The sequence below is a fragment of the Elephas maximus genome, chromosome 5 (genome assembly GCF_024166365.1).
Source record: "Elephas maximus indicus isolate mEleMax1 chromosome 5, mEleMax1 primary haplotype, whole genome shotgun sequence".
Classification (NCBI taxonomy): Eukaryota; Metazoa; Chordata; class Mammalia; order Proboscidea; family Elephantidae; genus Elephas; species Elephas maximus.
In genome coordinates, this window is record NC_064823.1 from 117,833,696 (window position 1) to 117,851,580 (window position 17,885).

Sequence of the window (17,885 nt, forward strand, 5' to 3'; positions counted from 1 at the left end):
CAGATTTGCTAGAAGGATCAGCTACTGCTTTAGCCCTGAGAAGAGATTCATTAGGAGAGAGACACCACAACGATTATAATATGTAGCGCTAGTATCTAGACTATAACCAACAAGTTTATCTTACTACTCATCAAGACTAGTGGCAGAAGCTGGTAAACACCACTTATTCGTTTACTCAGGTACCTCAACAAATGTTTATCAATCACCTTCTATGTACGTGGCATTCGTTAGATGATGGGAATCAGGAGACCTTCACTCTGTTCCTGCTCTCAGCCTTACTGGGGGTTAATGGATATTAACCAAGTAATCGTACAGACAAATATGAAATTTTAACACAGTGTATACGCCTATGTGATTTAGTGGATTGGATCTAATTAGGGAAGTTCCTGAATTCTAATGCTGCCTGAGAATACTTTAGCTGACCTCTAAGGATGATAAATTTGATTAAGAACTTCTGAGGCAGATACAACAGCACATACCTGCAAACATACCAGAACTACTAGAGCTGCAATCGCGGGGGCAGACTCGTGCAGGCAGGGTCAGTAACAGGTGTGCAGGTTGCCTGCTGCTCGTCACACTCTGGATGAAACCAAAAAACCAAACGCATAGCATCAAGGTGATTCTTACCTGCAGTGAGGTAGTGCTTCAGCACAATGGGAAAGGGACTCTCACCTTTGGGCTTGGGGCTGTTAAGCTTCATGACTACTGGAGCACCAACCTCTCCCCTCCCCAGGATCAGGGCCTGAGGTACAACAGCAGTGAGAACCAGCAGGACCTTGGCTCAGTGTTTGTTGCTTGAGTAGTGCCAGGCCCTCCTCTGGTTCAGTCATGGGGCTAAAGCCCAAGCCTTGAGATTGACCAGAAGCGATTGCCTTGAGCACTGGGCTGTAGCCAGTTTCCACAGAGCTTTGCAGTAGGCCAACTCCTTTTCTGGTAGTCCAGCCCACAAAGGGACTGGTTACCCTTACCTCCCAAGCATATAAAAAGAAAGCCCTTTGGTAAGGAAGAGAATAGTGAGTAAAAGGGACCACCTCCAGTGTGAAGATTACCAATATTGCACTGCAGCAGTTTAATGTTTTGGAGGTACCTTGGAGTGATAAGGTCCATGTTGTGACCAGGTTGGTAAAAGGTTAAAGAGAGTGGAGTGGACATTTACAGAATAAAGGATCCCATGAGTTTTCAACAAAGTTTATCGTGTATTTGTCCAAACAACAGTGGCCTTACATTTTTATGAACTTGTCATTGTAAAAGCTCTGTATCTAATAAATTTAATTTAAAGGAAAAATATCAAATGAGCATATATAATATAAGAAATGGTAAATAAGGAAATTTGTTGTGTACCTTGGGACACACTGGTTGAAATGAAATCTATACATTGATCAGACTTTCCTAGTGCTCAAATGAGCTAATGGATAATATTAAAGTATTTTGCTGTTTAAAGCAACAGTTGCTTTAATTAGTGAATTAGGGCTTAAATGAAAAATTTTGACTAGCCATTCATCTTTTAAAAAGTGGTTTCACTTAATAATAGAAATGAAGTTAACATTTATGCTTATATACTACTTTAAAGAACCATCACCTCATGGTAGTCAAAGTTACTTCTGAAATGTATTTGGCACATTTTATCAGTGTAATAGTTTATTCCTAAGTATTAGCATGTTTACTTCATTAAATCACTTTATTCTGATTATGCAGTATATATGATTGATTTTTCCATTGGCTTTAGCGAGAATTTAAACTGCTAAATTCACGTATTTCCTAGAAACACTGAATTCTGTGCCTAACTCAGTAAATTTCTTGGTGCAGAGGCAAGTTGGTAATTTCAGTTATAGGATAATTTTGTAAATCTGCTTATGTTACCATAAATTATCATGTTCTACTTACTATACTAACTGCCATTCTTTTAGAATCAACTAAAAGTTCTTTTTCCTAACTTTTTGGAGAGCCATACTTCTTTTATTCATGCTTTTGTTTCCAGCCTTTCTGTGATTACTTTTCCTCTCTTTCCGTTCCTCCTCTTGCTCTCTGTGAAGCCATGTCCCTGAGCCTGAGGAATATGGCTGCTCTCCTGATGAATGGTAAGCTGTGAACCTGTCTGTCTCTTCGTTCATTCCTGTAGAATGTTTGCATTCTGTTGTTTGGTTGGACACATTTCACTACTTTTGGAAAAAAAAAAAAATTTACTGGCTAGGTAGGGTGACAATGCTGTAAAGTAGGCATTTCTTGAAATTTGCTGAATATCTTTGATCTTCTATTGAATAACCTTTAGTCATTTTATAAACATTTAGTTTAAAGGTTAGCTAGCTAGAGTTTTATATTACATATATATAATATAGTTTGTAATTATCAATTCCAGAGTCCTGGGCTATGTGGACTACTTTAGAATTTCCCTTAACCAAAAAAACCAAACCTGTTGCCATCGAGTCGATTCCAACTTATAGCTATTGAATGAAGAGTTCGGCTGCTACCCAAAAGGCTAACAGTTCGAATCTACCAGGTGCTCCTTGGAAACCCTATGGAGCAGTTCTACTCTGTCCTATAGGGTCGCTGTGAGTCAGAAGGGCAGCTAGTTTGGTTATAGCTCTTGAAGCTTTCCTGTGTTTTTAGCTCAGCACTGCCACCTTCTGTCACTATTTATACTCTCTACAAAGCTACAGAAAGTTCTATTGCAGCATACCTGGTAGTGGAAATTTCCTTTTACATTTCTTTTCATCAATTTAATAAGTCTATTTGGAAGCTGGGAAATGAACTTTTTTAAATGTCCGTGACAAATATTGGAAGACTGTGCTACCAAGGGCCACAATTAACTGGAATATGATGCATTATAAAATAATTAAAGACGATTTTATAGGCTTGATTTGAACACTTTGCATTTTTTGGTCTGTTTCACATTAAAATCCCCTCCCTCCATGGATTTCCATTTTCATCTACTATATTTAAAAAAAAAAAAAAAACCCGATTGCCATCAAGTGAATTCCGACTCATAGTAGAACTGCCCCATAGAGTTTCCAAGGGGCGCCTGGTGGATTCGAACCACCAACCTTTTGGTTAGCAGCCATCGCACTTAACCACTACATCACCAGGGTTTCTATACTATATATTTCTTTTGATATTATTTCTATCATTCATCGTGATTTATTGGTAAGTGAAATTTTAGAAAATGGGTTTCTTTAATGCTTTAGAAAACATTATAACTTTACAAGTTGTTATGCTTTTATTTTCAGTAAATCACTGAGTAAGCCACGTTTCTAATATACCTGAAATTCTTTAATATTTTTCAACCTGGAGTTTATTTCGGGACAGTGGAGATTTGGTAAAAAAATTTGCGATAAACCTCGTAATAATAACAGAGACAGGTGTTTAGTTAGAGCTGACAACTCCTGAGTTATCTCTTGTAAGCTCATCACTTGGCGTGCCGTACATTTTGACACCTACACACAACTGAATCATTTTTAGCATTTTTTAAATGTGCCAGAGCAGCTCACTGTTGGTGGATAATTCAAGATTAATGGTGTTATTTAACTAATCTGTTATTTAAGCCTTTGAGAATGTAGTTTAAAATTTGACTGTATCTTTATGTTGTTTTTCTGTAACATTAATTCTTTTAATTTTAAACATAGTTCATTAATGTGGAATTGATACACGTTTTCTCTACGGTATAAATTATTCCTAACAGAAAGAATGTGACTTCACATTTTTTTAAGATTGGATGAAAATGTTAAAAATGGGTGTTCGTTTACTCAGGTCATTTAAAATATTACACTTTCAATTTTTTTTTTTTAATAAACATTAGGGAAGGCTTTTGCTACCTTTATAGTAACGTGATCTTTATCTTACATATATACTCAAATTCTCCATCTATAGGATAGTTATCTGTGAGGCTACAAAGAAGAGGGGACAACTGTTTCTTGACCTTCTACTCTGTCCTTTGCAGTGGTCAAAGATGGTGGATTTTGGACTCGGACTGCCTGAGTTCGGATCCTGGTACTGGTGCCCTTGAACAAGTTACCTAAGCCTCTCCACCTGAGTGTCTCATCTAGTAGAATGTGATAATAGCAGTAGCTGCATCATGGGGAGAGATTTGAATGAGCTGTTTCTAGAGTGCTTAGACTAGTGCCTGGGCATAGAAGCCCCCAGTGAGTGTTAGCTCGATGTCTCTCACTTAACCCTCGCGACGTATTTGAGGAGTTGTTATTGATGCTGCTGTTTTTAAAATGGTGAAATTTAGGCAAAGAAGCTAATGAGTAAATTGCCCCCAAATTAATGCAACCAGTAAGCTTGGAAGGAGCCCTGGTGGCACAATGGTTAAGCGCTCAGCTGTTAACTGAAAAGTTGGCAGTTTGTATCCACCAGCTGCTCTCTCCACAGGAGAAAGATGTAGCAGTGTACTTCCATAGAGATTATAGCCTTGGAAACGCTCTGGGGCATTTTCTATTCAGTGCTATAGGAGTGCTGAGAATCAGAATGGACACAACAACAACTAGCTTGGAAGCCAGAGTTAAAACCTAGCTTAGCCTGGTTATAAAGTATATGTTTGTTATACTACATTCTACAGACTTTAAAGAATGGCTGCATTTAGAACACAAGACGCTTTGCAGTTTTGAGGTCATTTTATTTTCTCTTTGTTTCTTTCTCATTTTGTTGAGATAGCAAGAGCAGGGAAAATTTGACGGAAGAAAGTTAGCACAGGAGACACAACTTTGACTATTCATTAGTCCACCTCTGCTCAGTCTCTCAATTGGTTTCATATTGCCAGTGAAACCGAAATCAAAAATCTGATCCTGGTTGAATCCTGTGCTCTAGGCACCTGACCACATCTCCATGCTGCTGGTCATTAGAGTAAGTAAAAGAGAGTAGACGACTCTGTAAATCCAAAGTTGCTTCTGAAAATACGTTCCCATCTGGCTGTTCAGCAGCTTCACCTTTCAGTGTGAAGTCTGTTAAATTTTATATGTAGTGTTGTTGTTGGGTGCCGTTGAGTTGCTTCCAATGCCTAGCGACCCAGCATACAACAGAAAGAAACACCGCCCAGTCCTGTGTAGTCCTCACAGTCATTGCTACGTTTGAGCCCATTGTTACAACCACTGCGTCAGTTCATCTCCATCTCCTTGAGGGTCATCCTCTTTTTTGCTGAACCTCTATTCTGTCAAGCACGATGTCCTCCAGGAACTGGTCCCTTCTGATAACATGTCTAAAGTATGTGAGATAAAGTCTCAAAATCCTCACTTCTAATGAGCATTCTGGCAGTACTTCTTCCAAGACAGATTTGTTTGTTCTTCTGGCAGTCCGTAGTATATTCAGTATTCCTTGCCAACTCCATAATTCAAAGGCATCAATTCTTCTTTGGTCTTCCCTATTCATTGTCCAGTTTTTGCATGCATATGAGGCGATTGAAAACACCATGGCTTGGGTCAGGCGTGCCTTAGTCCTCAAGCTGGCATCTTTACTTTTTAACACTTTAAAGAGGTCTTTTGCAGCAGATTTGCCCACTATAGTACTTCTCTGCTGGGTTCGATAATTCATTGCAATGGCCACACAGACCTCATAGACAATACTCACGATTATGGGGTTTATTAGGGAACTAACAGGTTACAATTCAAATTTAGGAATGCTCAGGATATACAATTCTTCCATCAGGACACCTTTTCTCGGCCTTGCTCATAGGCACACCTCTCTAGCCCTTGGCCTCTGCCCTGCTCAGGCAAGTGTTACAAAGCTCTTTTAGCTCTGCTGGTAAGTGCCCAGAGGCATCCTACTCCACCAGCAAGCCTCCTGGCCAAAGGCACTCCTGCCCTGCTGTCTCCTGCTGTTTTTTCTCTGCCACTGCTTCTCAAGAGTTATCTCTCTCTCTCTCTGCCTCCTGGTTCCAAGAGCCTCTCGGCTCAGGGATCCTGGGTCCAAAGCACATGCTCTCTACTCCTGGCTGTTCTTCCTTGGTAGTGGTGGTGGATCCTGTCTCTGCTCTGAAATTGGCCCTTTTTAGCCAAGTGGGATGGCAAAACTGACCAGTTCCCTTGGTGGGCCACAGTTACCTTATTTGCACAGCCTCACCCTTTCACTTGGGTGAGAGTTACAAGATTATCACAAGAAAGGCCACACAAAAGCCATCCATCGCACCGCAAAATCCTTGACAACTTGTTTTTTTTCTGTTTGTCATGATGTTGCTTATTGGTGCAGTTGTGAGGATTTTTGTTTTCTTTATGTTGAGGTGTAATCTGTATTGTTTGATCTTCCTCAGTAAGTGCTTCAAGTCCTCTTCACTTTCAGCAGGCAAGGTGTGTCTCCTGCAAGTAATACCTATGGGCTATATATGTATTTTACTGCTCTATTGAACTAGTATTTGTCAACAAAAATGTCAAGTTAAAAGACACATAATATTTGACGCTTAAATGTATGTAGATTATTTTACATATTTAGATTTATTGGAGTTTGGAGGCAAACCTGTAATGTTTTATTAATCCTTTGAAACATACTCTGTGAACATTAAAATAACTAGATGATGATTGTAGCTCTCTTCTGTTAAAGTGCTATTAATAGAAATAGTTTACAGAGACAAAATCATTCCCAGCCAATAACTAATCAAAAATTGATACCCTTTTCTTGTTATTGCCAAACACTACCAGTTTACCTATGACCATGCAGGTTGGTTCCTTTCTATTAAGAATCTACCATTCTCTTAATTGATAGTATTAATATTTTTGTAATTTGAAAAAAAATTCATTCACACAATCAATTTATTCTTATATCCTAAATATGCCTATTTTGCAAGGCTATATATTTCCATAATCATTTTTCCTTTTTCTGACTTTTAGTTTGGAAAATTTCAATCATAAACAAAAAGTAGACAGATTCACCCATTGCCTACCTTCAAGAATATGGACTTAAGGCCAATTTTTAATTTATCTATACCTTTCATCTACTACTATTTTGAAGCAAGCCTCAGATAAGTGTTATTTCAGTTTTTCTTAGCTAGTTATGTTCATAATTATTCTTTCTGATAGGTTTTTTTTTCCATTTTTTTAAATAAATGCTAATGATGGTGATTCTCCAGAAAAAATGCCCTAAAATGCTCTGTGCTTAGTTTATTTGATTCTGCCGCGGGTTTTTAGTATTATCACAATATCCATGAGTTGTACTATTTTCCGGTCTTCTTTATTTTCTCATTTCAATCTGGTCTTTAATTATGTTTGGAATGAGTGGTATTTATTTATCCTGCTGCAAAGGCTAGGCTCACGAAAACATTCTCCCAGGTGTGGCTGTACAGTAATGAGACCTAACACATCCAAATTAGTGTTAGTCTTCAGAGAAGTCATCTTGGCAGGTGATTTATTTATTCCAGTGATGCTGACATTTCACAGTTGTTCGTGGACAAAAAGAGTTTCATTACTTTGGTCAAAATCAGTGTCTAATGAAAATATTATTACTGAAATCAACTATTCGTGCTTATTCACTGGACTAAGTAACAAATTACCCTTTCTAAAATTTAAATCTCTCTTCAGTGGATTTTGATTGGAAGCCAAGAAGGCCATTCAAAGCATGATGTGCAACTCTTTAAAAGAAAAAAAAAAAAACAGTGCTTTGCCATCGCATTGCTTTTATCTTCCTGTGTGCAACATATTTACTGGATATACTGGGTTATATATGTATGATCTGTAAATTTATTTTGTATGTACCCAGAACCTTGTATGTAGGGTGTGTATATATTTCAGATAGCTACATGGGTTTTATTGTTTCACATTTTTAAATTTTAATTTATTAAGTTCATGATGCATTAAAATGTTACAAATTCAAAGATGTAAAGAGAAAAGGTTTCCCTCCTATTCCTGTCTCATAGCCATCCATTCCCCCTTCTGAAGGCAGCAAGTGTAACCAATTTCACATGTATCCTAGAACTATTCTATGTATACACAAATACAAGTATTTTTTCTCTCATATTTTTACAGAAGGTGAAGCATACTGTTGTTAGGTGCCGTCAAATTGATTCCAACTCATAGCAACTCTGTGCACAACAGAATGAAACAATGCCCAGTCCTGTGCCATCCTTACAGTCGTTGCTATGTTTTAGACCACTGTTGAAGCCACTGTGTCAATCCGTCTCGTTAGGGATTTTCCTGTTTTTCGCTGACCCGCTACTCTACCAAGCATGATGTCCTTTTCCAGGGCCTGATCCCTCCTGATAACACGTTCAAAGTATGTGAGACAAAGTCTCGCCATCCTTGCTTCTAATAAGCATTCTGGCTGTACTTTTTCCGAGACAGATTTGTTCGTTCTTCTGGCAGTCCATTGTATATTTGACATTCTTCACTAACACCGTAATTCAGAGGTATCAGTTCTTCTTTGGTCCTCCTCATTCATTGTCCAGCTTTTACATGCATATGAGGCAACTGAAAATATCATGGCTTGGTCAGACACACCTTAGTCCTTAAAGTGACATCTTTGCTTTTTAACACTTTAAAGAGATCTCTTGTAGCCGATTTGCCCAATCCAGTGCATCTTTTGATTTCTTGACTGCTGCTTCCATGAGTGTTGATTGTGGATCCAAGTAAAATGAAGTCCTTAGCAACCTCAATCTTTTCTCTGTTTATAGTGATGTTACTTATTGGTCCAGTTTTGAGGATTTTTGTTTTCTTTATGTTGAGGTGCAATCCATACTGAAGTCTGTGGTGTTTGATCTTCATCTATAAGTGCCTCAAGTCCTCTTCACTTTCAGCAAGCAAGGTTGTATCATCTGCATAACGCAGGTTGTTAGTGAGTTTTCCTCCAATCCTGATGCCCCATTCTCCTTCCTATAGTCCAACTTCTCAGATTATTTTCTCAGCATACAGATTGAATAAATGTGGTGAAATGATACAACTCTGACACACACCTTTCCTGACTTTAAACCAAGCAGTATCCCCTTGTTCTGTTCGAACAACTGCCTCTTTTTCTAGGTACAACTTCTTTATGAGCACAATTAAGTGTTCTGGGATTCCCATTCTTTGTAATGTTATCCATAATTTGTTATGATCCACACAGCCCAGTGCCTTTGCATAGTCAATAAAACACAGGTAGACATTTTTCTGGTGTTCTCTGCTTTTAGCCAGGATCCATCTGACATCAGCAATGGTATCCCTGGTTCCATATCCTCGTCTGAATCTGGCTTGAATTTCTGGCAGTTCCCTGTTGATGTACTGCTACAGCCGCTTTTGAATGATCTTCAGCAAAATTTTACTTGTTTGTGATATTAATGATATTGTTCGATAATTTCCACTTTCTATTATTTTACCTTTCTTTGAGATGGGTACAAATATGGATCTCTTCCAGTTTGTTTTCCCCCATAGAGTCCTTTAGTATTTCAACTTAAGGCTTGAATCTTCTTTCTTTCAGCTTGAGAAACACCGAGCATGTTCTTCCCTTTTGGTTTTCTATCTCCAGGGCTTTGCACATGTCATAATACTTCGTCTTCTCTAGTCGCCCTTTGAAGTCTTCTGTTCAGCTCTTTTACTTCATCATTTTTTTGCTTTTGCTTTAGCTACTCAATGTACAAGGGCAATTTTCAGAGTCTCTTCTGACATCCATTTTGGTCTCTTCTTTCTTTCTTGTCTTTTTAATGATCTTTGGCTTTCTTCATGTACGATGTCCTTGATGTCATTCCACAACTTGTCTGGTCTTAGGTCATTAGTGTTCAGTGCGTCAAATCTATTCTTGAGATAGTCTCTAAATTCAGGTGGGATATATTCAAGGCTACACTTTGGCTCTGGTGGACTTGATTTAATTTTCTTTAACTACAACTTGAACTTGCATAGAAGCAGTTGATGTTCTGTTCTACAGTTGGCCCCTGTCCCCATTCTGACTAATGTTATTGAGCTTTTCCATCATCTCTTTCCACAGGTATAGTCAATTTGATGCCTGTGTTTTCCATCTGGTAAGGTCCACGTGTATAGCCACCATTTTTGTTGTTGAGAAAAGATATTTCCAGTGAAGATGTCCTTGGTCTTGCAAAATTCTATCATGCGATCGCTGGCATCATTCGTATCACAAAGGCCATATTTTCCAACTACCAGTCCTTCTTTGTTTCCAACTTTTGCATTCCAATCACCAGTAATTATCAATGCATCTTGATTGCTTGTTTGATCAATTTCAGACTACAGAAGTTGGTAAAAAAATCTTCAATTTCTTCATCTTTGCCCTTAGTGGTTGGTGCATAAATTTGTATAATAGTCAAATTAACTGGTCTTCTTGTAGGTATGCGGATATTACCCTATCACTGACAGTGTTGTACTTCAGGATAGACCTTGAAATATTCCTTTTGAGGATAAACGCGACACCATTCCTCTTCAGTTTGTCATTTGCAGCATGGTAGACCATATGATTTTCTGATTCAAAATGGCCAATACCAGTCCATTTTAGCTCACGATTGTCCATGTCAGTCTTTATGCATTCCATTTCATTTTTAATGACTTCCGATTTTCCTAGATTCATAGTTTCTACATTCTGTGTTCCGATTATTAATGGATGATTGCAGCTGTTTCTTCTCATTTTAAGTTGTGCCACATGAACAAATGAAGGTCCCAAAAGCTTGACTCCATCCACATTTTTAAGATCAACTCCACTTTGAGGAGGCAGCTCTTCCCCAGTCGTCTTTTGAGTGCCTTCCAGCCTGAGGGGCTCATCTTCCGGCACCATATCAGATAGTGTTCCGCTACTATTCATAAGGTTTTCACTAGCCAGTTTTTTCAGAGGTAGGCTGCCAGGTATTTCACCCTAGTCTGTCTTGGTGTGGAAGCTCAGCTGAAACCTACCCACGATGGGTTACCCTGCTGGTATTTGAAATATCTATAGCCAAGCTTCCACTATCACAGCAACATGCAAGCTACCACAGTATGAGAAACTGACAGACATCTGGTGGAACCATACTTTGCATACTGTTTTGTACCAGCTTTTCATTTAACAGTACGTGTTTGAGATTTTTCCATATTCCATAAAGAGCTTCCCATTTTTTGTATGGTATTCTGTTGTGAATGTGCAACCCTTAGATTGTTTCTGATCTTTTACTACTTAAAAAGTGCTTCAAAGAATAAATTTTTACATGCAGTATTTTGTACCAAGTAAATAATTACTATAAGCTCCTACACCTGGAATTACTGTATCAAAGGATATGTGCATTTTAAATTTTGATAGAAATTGCCCAATGATTGTTTTTAGAAGTTGCACCAGTTCACATTCTCACCAAGGACGTATGATTTAACTAGTTCTCCAGAGGAACCCTGGTGGCTCGGTGACTAAGACCTCAGGCTGCTAATCAAAAGGTTGGCTGTTGGAATCCACCAGCCGCTCATTGGAAGCCCTGTGGGGCAGTTCTTTTCTGTCCTGTAGGGCCTCTACGGGTTGGAATTGACTTGACGGCAACAGGTTTGTTTTTCCAGAATCACAACAGCATAGGGTTATCAGTTATTTTATTTTTTTGTCAAATTGATAGTGGAACATGATAACTATGTATAGATTTAAATTTCATTTCTCTCATTGTCTTTTGCCCGTTTTTCTGCTATGCAGTTGGTCTTTTTCTTATTGATTTGCAAGAATTCATTTTATTTCAGGGAAATTGGCCTTTATTATATTAGCTGAAATTTTTTTTCCCAATTTGTTTTTTGTCTTTTGACTTTGCTTGCACTAGTTTTTCTATATGGAAGTACTTAGCTTTATGCAGCCAGATTTGTTTTGTTTGTTTTCTGAATTATGTATGGTACTCAGGCCTTTCCCACTCCTACATTATCTTTTTTTAATTCTCCCATATCTTTAGGACTTTTATTAAATCTTTGATCTCTCTGGGGTTTGTTTTGATTTAAGGTGAAAAGTATAGATTCATCTTTTTTTTTTTTTTCTGTTTCTACAGATGGCTATCTTATTGATATGAATTTTCAGTTTAAAAAAGTCATAGTTTATAATGTCATATATGAAGATTGCTAATATTGATTAAGCCATATACTTTCTGACTTTATCTTAATTTTTATTGCTGTGGAAATGCTTCATTTTTGTATGTTGAGGAAATAATTATTTATAATATACTATAGCTTTTTAGTCTTGTCTTTGAGAAACTGCAGATTGTAAAGTGTGTGGGCTACCTGCTCATTGTTCTCCTTAACTGTTATTTCTCTGCCTTATTGCTTCTTGCAAGACACCATAATTTTTCTGTCTCCTGGTGAACAAAGTTCTACTTGGAAATGCCTAGGGAAGAAATTAAGAAAATGTTGATGTTGCCTTACAATTTTATTTGTGGGCAGTTTGCAAATTCATACAGCTTTGCCAACCGACAGGTTTAAAATGTTATTAATATTTTAATGCAGTTGGTTCTTATTTGTAATGGCATGAGCTTCCTAATTTTACACTTGTTTTTACTAAAAGTGAATGTTTTGTTAAACTTTGGAAATAAGTGAGGGAGCTCTGTGCCTGAGTCATCCAACCCGGGCTATCTGATCAGCCGATGGGTTGTTTATATTTTTCATGACTTTGGAAAGGAAGCGACTTTCTAGGGAAGTGTTCTTATTTAATTTTATCCATGATGGAAGCCTTCATTGGTGAATGGAGTTGGAATATGTCAGTGGAAATAGTTGAATTGGATATCTAGTGTTATTCCATTAAAATACATTTGAAATTTATATCAGTTATGTTAACTGTCATTTATGAAATGAAGGAGTTTACAGTGAGATTAGTAAGACATTCTTCAGATTTTATAGAGGCTTTTAGTGTAGAATTCTTTGAAAAGAAAATAGACCTCTGCATGCAAGACGTTACTGTGAATATTCTTTAACATTTCAGTATATCTTACAAATAAGTAGGAAAATATAACTAAGAACTGTTAATGAGTACATTGTATAATACGGAGATTTCTTAAGCTCCAAATATTTTTAAGAAGTGGTGATATTTGGAGGAGAAATAGGTGCTATTTTTGGTCTGCCCTTTGATAAGTCATTTAAAACTCCGTGAATTTTTCCTTCATTTTTAAAACTAGAGCAATGACAGTAGTAATGATAATAATAAATAATAGCAATGTGTTTCTTCTGCCTCCCAGGGAGGTTTCGAGAATTTGAAACTACTGCATGTTTATCAGGATGTGTTATGTTATGATTTTGAGAATTAATAGACTAAACTACTACATGTAAATAAAAATGGATTTTACTATAAACATCCTGACTTCCTCCTTTGGTTTATGGGAGAAATGTATTTCATTGAAGGTTCTGAGTGTGTTCTATTATTTCAAATGCTACTTTCGTCAGTGATTTCCCCTTCCATTCAAGCTGCTGGATTTCAGATATGGAGCTCTTGCTATTTGACACATTGTGACATAGATGTTGCTCTTTTTAACCTGTAAAAATTTTGATTGAAAAACTTCTAAATTACACTTACTTGATATTGAACACATTAGTTTCTCCTTTTTTATACAAAATAAATGTGATACTTACATAAATATTTGCTGAGGTGTTTTCTAGTGATAAATGTTGATAATATATGATGTAACATAATGTAAACAGTTTATTTTTCATGTTTTTTATCTTATATGATAATCATATAATGTTACCACAGCTAAAGATTTCTTACATGGATGGCTAAGGTGAAAGAATTAATCAATATATTTTTTAAAACAATTACATTAAATCTAAAATTCTTGAAAAATTTTAGAACTAGAGGGAACACAATTCCTGCTGTTTTAAAAGTTTTATTTCTTACCTTTCCTTAGTTTATTTTTTTAAACTTCATGTGGCTATAACTATTATTTTACTCCAGAAAAATGGACTATAAAATATGATTTTTTCATTACCCAGTAAAAGTCTCTCACAATTTAGAATCCTTCAGTACATTTTGAACGATTCAATCATGAAACCTATGATGTCTTATTTCAAAATGCAGGCCAACTTACACTGGATTTATTAAGAATTTGCAAGCATAAAAATATACTTCAAAAGTGAGTTACAAATAGATCAGTGTGCTTGTATGAATGAACTAGATTTGCACCATTTTTTCCCCTTTTAGGCAGAGCTCACAGTTTGGAGATGAAAAAACATTTAGTGATTCTTCATTGCTGGAAAACCTCCAGAATAATCATGTAAGTGACATCAAACCATTATGTCTTCATAACGCGTGAAAACTAATGAGTGTTCCTCTGGAGAACAAAAGCTTCCATGTTTATACATTCCTTTTTTATGTGTTCAAGATCTTTAAATAATTATCTGAATATATTATTGCTGAATTCTTTTTTACATGGCAAACATGAAATTCATGGTTGTTAGAAATTTAGTTTTAGTACTATATTAATCAATATTTCTGCTCAGAATTTTTGTTTTAAATAAATTGAATTCTCTGTGTATGAAGTAATTCACTATTAACAACTTCCGAATAACCTTAGAAATGAATTACCTGCCCCAAATCATGGGCCAGTGCCAGATCTACAATAGGAAATGCTTGGCTGCTTACTGAAAGGTTGGAGATTCGAGTCCACCTAGAGGCCCCTCAGAAGAAAGACCTGGCAATCCACTTCCAAAAAATTAACACGTTAAAAGCCCTGTGGAGCACAGTTCTCTGACATATGTGGTGTTACCTTGAGTCAGAGTTGACTGGACAGCAGCTCTGTTTTTAACATGGCCCTGGGAGGGGCCCAAACAATGTGCTCATGGATACTTTTGTATCTTTTTTGTACTCTGTTTAATTAAAGAGAGCCGCCAACATAATATTAGCTTCAGACTTCATAAAACTCAAATCTAGGCCTATCCCTACCCACTTGTGCTCTCAGTTTCAGTAAATGGCACCACCTCCATCCTGATACTTTTCCTAGAACTTAAGGGCCACCTTTGACACCTCCGTTTCCCTCAACCTCCAGATCTATAATGGCTCACCAAGCCCTTGTCAACACTCTGGACTACATCCTCAGTGTATCAGCTTTACTTCACCAGCACTTTCACTACCCCAGTGCAGACCACCATCATCCCCTGTGCGGATCACTATAGTAGCCTCCTAACCAATCTCCTTATTTCCGTTTTACTCCTCTGCAATTCTTATTGCACGTGGCAACTCTAATATTGCAGGTGGAAGTCCAGTCCCATCACTACCCTGTATAAAATCATTCTGAGACTTCCCTCTTAACTTACAAAGTTAGATGATCTGGCTCCTGCCTAAGTCACCATCCTTGCTTTGAGTCACTATTCCTTTTGCCCTTTCTCCTCATGTCACACTGGCTTTATTTTCTTAAACATGCTGCATTCTTCTTTAGGGCCTTTGCAGTCACTGTCCCATTCCTGCTTGATGGAATACTCTTGGCTCAATTTTTCATGAGGCTAAAGCCAAAAAGTTGGTGGTTCAAATCCACCAGCCACTCCAAAGTAGAAGGATGCCGCAGTCTGCTTCCATAAAGGTTTACAGCCTTGGAAACCCTATGAGGCAGTTCTACTCTGTCTGTAAGGTCACTTATGAGTTGAAATTGACTTGGGAGCAACAGGTTTAAAGCCTCATAATCTTAATATCACATTTTTCTTGACAACCACAGATTCCCCCAACTCCCATAATACGATATTTGCACGTTCTATTCTTTATAGCCCATCTCACACAATAATTAAATAATATCCATGTATTTATTTGTGTATTGTCTTCCCCACAAGTCTAAGCTTCATGGCGGCGGGGACCATGTCTGTTTTGTCCATCATTCTAGCTTGAACACATTTTATTCAAATAATCTTCTGACTTACCATTTCCAATCACTTTATTTTTTACCCAAGAGCATGGAGAAATACTTTTCCTTTATTGGTATGACTGACATTTTTCTTTATCATAAGCCAGACAGGAAGATGTTTAATTAAAAATAGGTAGCTTCTTTTTTCCTATAGACTCAAAACTCCTTGTATTAAATAATCCAATTTTATGTCTTCCTTGACCTGTAACAGAAACCCTGGTGGCATAGTGGTTAAGTGCTATAGTTGATATCCAAAAGTTTGGCAGTTCCAATCCACCAGGTTCTCCTTGGAAACTCTATAGGGTAGTTCTACTCTGTTCTACAGGGTCACTATGAGTTGGAATCGACTCGATGGCAACGGGTTTGATTTCAGGTGACTATAACAGTCAATTGTACAAAGGTTTTTTGTTTGTTTGTTTTTAGTAATACACGCATCAAGTTAAAGATGAATTTTTGGAGAGGGAGACAATGCCTTATAGACAAATTCCGTCCTTATCCCTATAACCAAAAATAATGAACCATATTAAGATTGAAAAAAAAAAAAAACCCCATTGTCATTGAGTTGATTCCAACTCATAGTGACCCTACAGAACAGAGTAGAACTGTCCCATAAGGTTTCCAAGGAGCGGCTGGTGGATTCGAACTGCCAGCCTTTCGGTTAGCAGTTGAGCTCTTAACCACTGCACCGCCAGGGCTCCACATTAAGATTGCCCAAAAAAATTAGATGCCTAAAGTTTAAATGTGTTCAGGAATTGTTGTTAGATGCCATCAAGCTGATTCCGGCTCATAGTGACCCCATGTGACAGAGTAGAACTGCCCCATAGAATTTTTTTGAATGTAATCTTTACAGAAGCAGATTTCCAGGTCTTTCTCCTGCAGAGCCGCAGGGAGGGTTCAAACTAACAACCTTTCGGTTAACAACCAGCCAAGCTAACATTTTAAAATTTCTCTCTGTTGTCTAGAGCAGGATTCAATTATGTTTGTCTTTTTCACTGTGTATCTCAATTTGACACCAAGTTGTCTCATATAAATGTTTAAAGAGTAAATGAGAAACTGAGAATGAATGATTTGGGTTAAATTTTTTTTTTTCTTTATAATTGGTTTTGGCTTCTTAACTGGCTATAAACCTACACCTTCCAACTCTTAACAGGTACAGTCTTAATAGATAGACATGAAGTAATATTACGATTATTAGTGTCAAGTGTTTAAAGGTAAAGGGCTAAAGTGAATGTTTATTTTTTATAGCCAACTGCACCTATAATATGTGAATTTCTTACAATGATGGCAATCTGTCACACAGCAGTGCCAGAGCGAGAAGGAGATAAGATTATTTATCAAGCAGCATCTCCAGGTACAAATGAAGCCACTGTGAAGTATTTTTCTGTGGAAAAATGTTCTAGGATTTATGATTGTCTAAAAAAAAAATCAACCTAATTTGAAAAAGTAAGGTAACCAAACTGAGTATGTGTTTTAAATAAAAATTTTATTTTATTTACTAATTAGAAAAACCTTGGCTTCAGGATTAAATTTATATATGTCAAAAATATATAACTTTGTATATGTAATTTTTCATATATGACTTAAGTTACATGGAAATTTGAATTACAGATTTTGAACAGCCAAATTTACACAAGTGAGACAAAGTACTTTCTCATATATACAGAAATTTTTCTCTTTTTAGATAACTAGGTATAAAATCTTAACCATAAATTGTAAAGAAAAGGAAGATCGGTTTGCCTAAAAATAATGACCATATATGACTTCAGAGCCCCAACTTTACTTTCTTCTGGAAATGTTAATCAGGGCATTTATTGTGTATTTATATGGATGGGAAAGAGATTCCATATTTATTAGTTCACATATCAACATTTAATATTTATGCTTGATTTTAGACCTATTTTTAGAGCTGTAAAAAATTTTAGAGTGTAAAATTAGGTATGTAGATAATTCAGTCTGTAAAATTTTAGGAAAGAATAAACACACTTTGGAGAACTTTTTTACATGTCATCATGGCGAATAAGTGTTTTAAACTGTATCCTAAAGCAGCAACTGTGACCTTGTAGAATGTAGCAGATATCTAAAAGCCTTGAGAAATGTTACATCTCACATTGTTAGGATAAAAACTGTGTGGATGTGTTCTTACCCTGTCTTACTCTCAGCAAGGAAAAGGTTTGATACAACATGGTGA

The 17,885-nt window shown here is 36.9% G+C and overlaps 1 protein-coding gene across 3 annotated transcripts in view; it reads left to right on the plus strand.

The window, feature by feature from the left end:
* ATP8A1 (ATPase phospholipid transporting 8A1) overlaps positions 1–17,885 on the plus strand; it is a 261,316-nt gene that overhangs the window by 91,397 nt on the left and 152,034 nt on the right. For all 3 annotated transcript variants that reach the window (XM_049886325.1, XM_049886326.1, XM_049886327.1), the window contains 2 exons: positions 14,008–14,080; positions 16,943–17,048. In XM_049886325.1, coding sequence (XP_049742282.1) covers positions 14,008–14,080; positions 16,943–17,048 — 179 coding nt within the window. The remainder of the gene's footprint in view (positions 1–14,007; positions 14,081–16,942; positions 17,049–17,885) is intronic.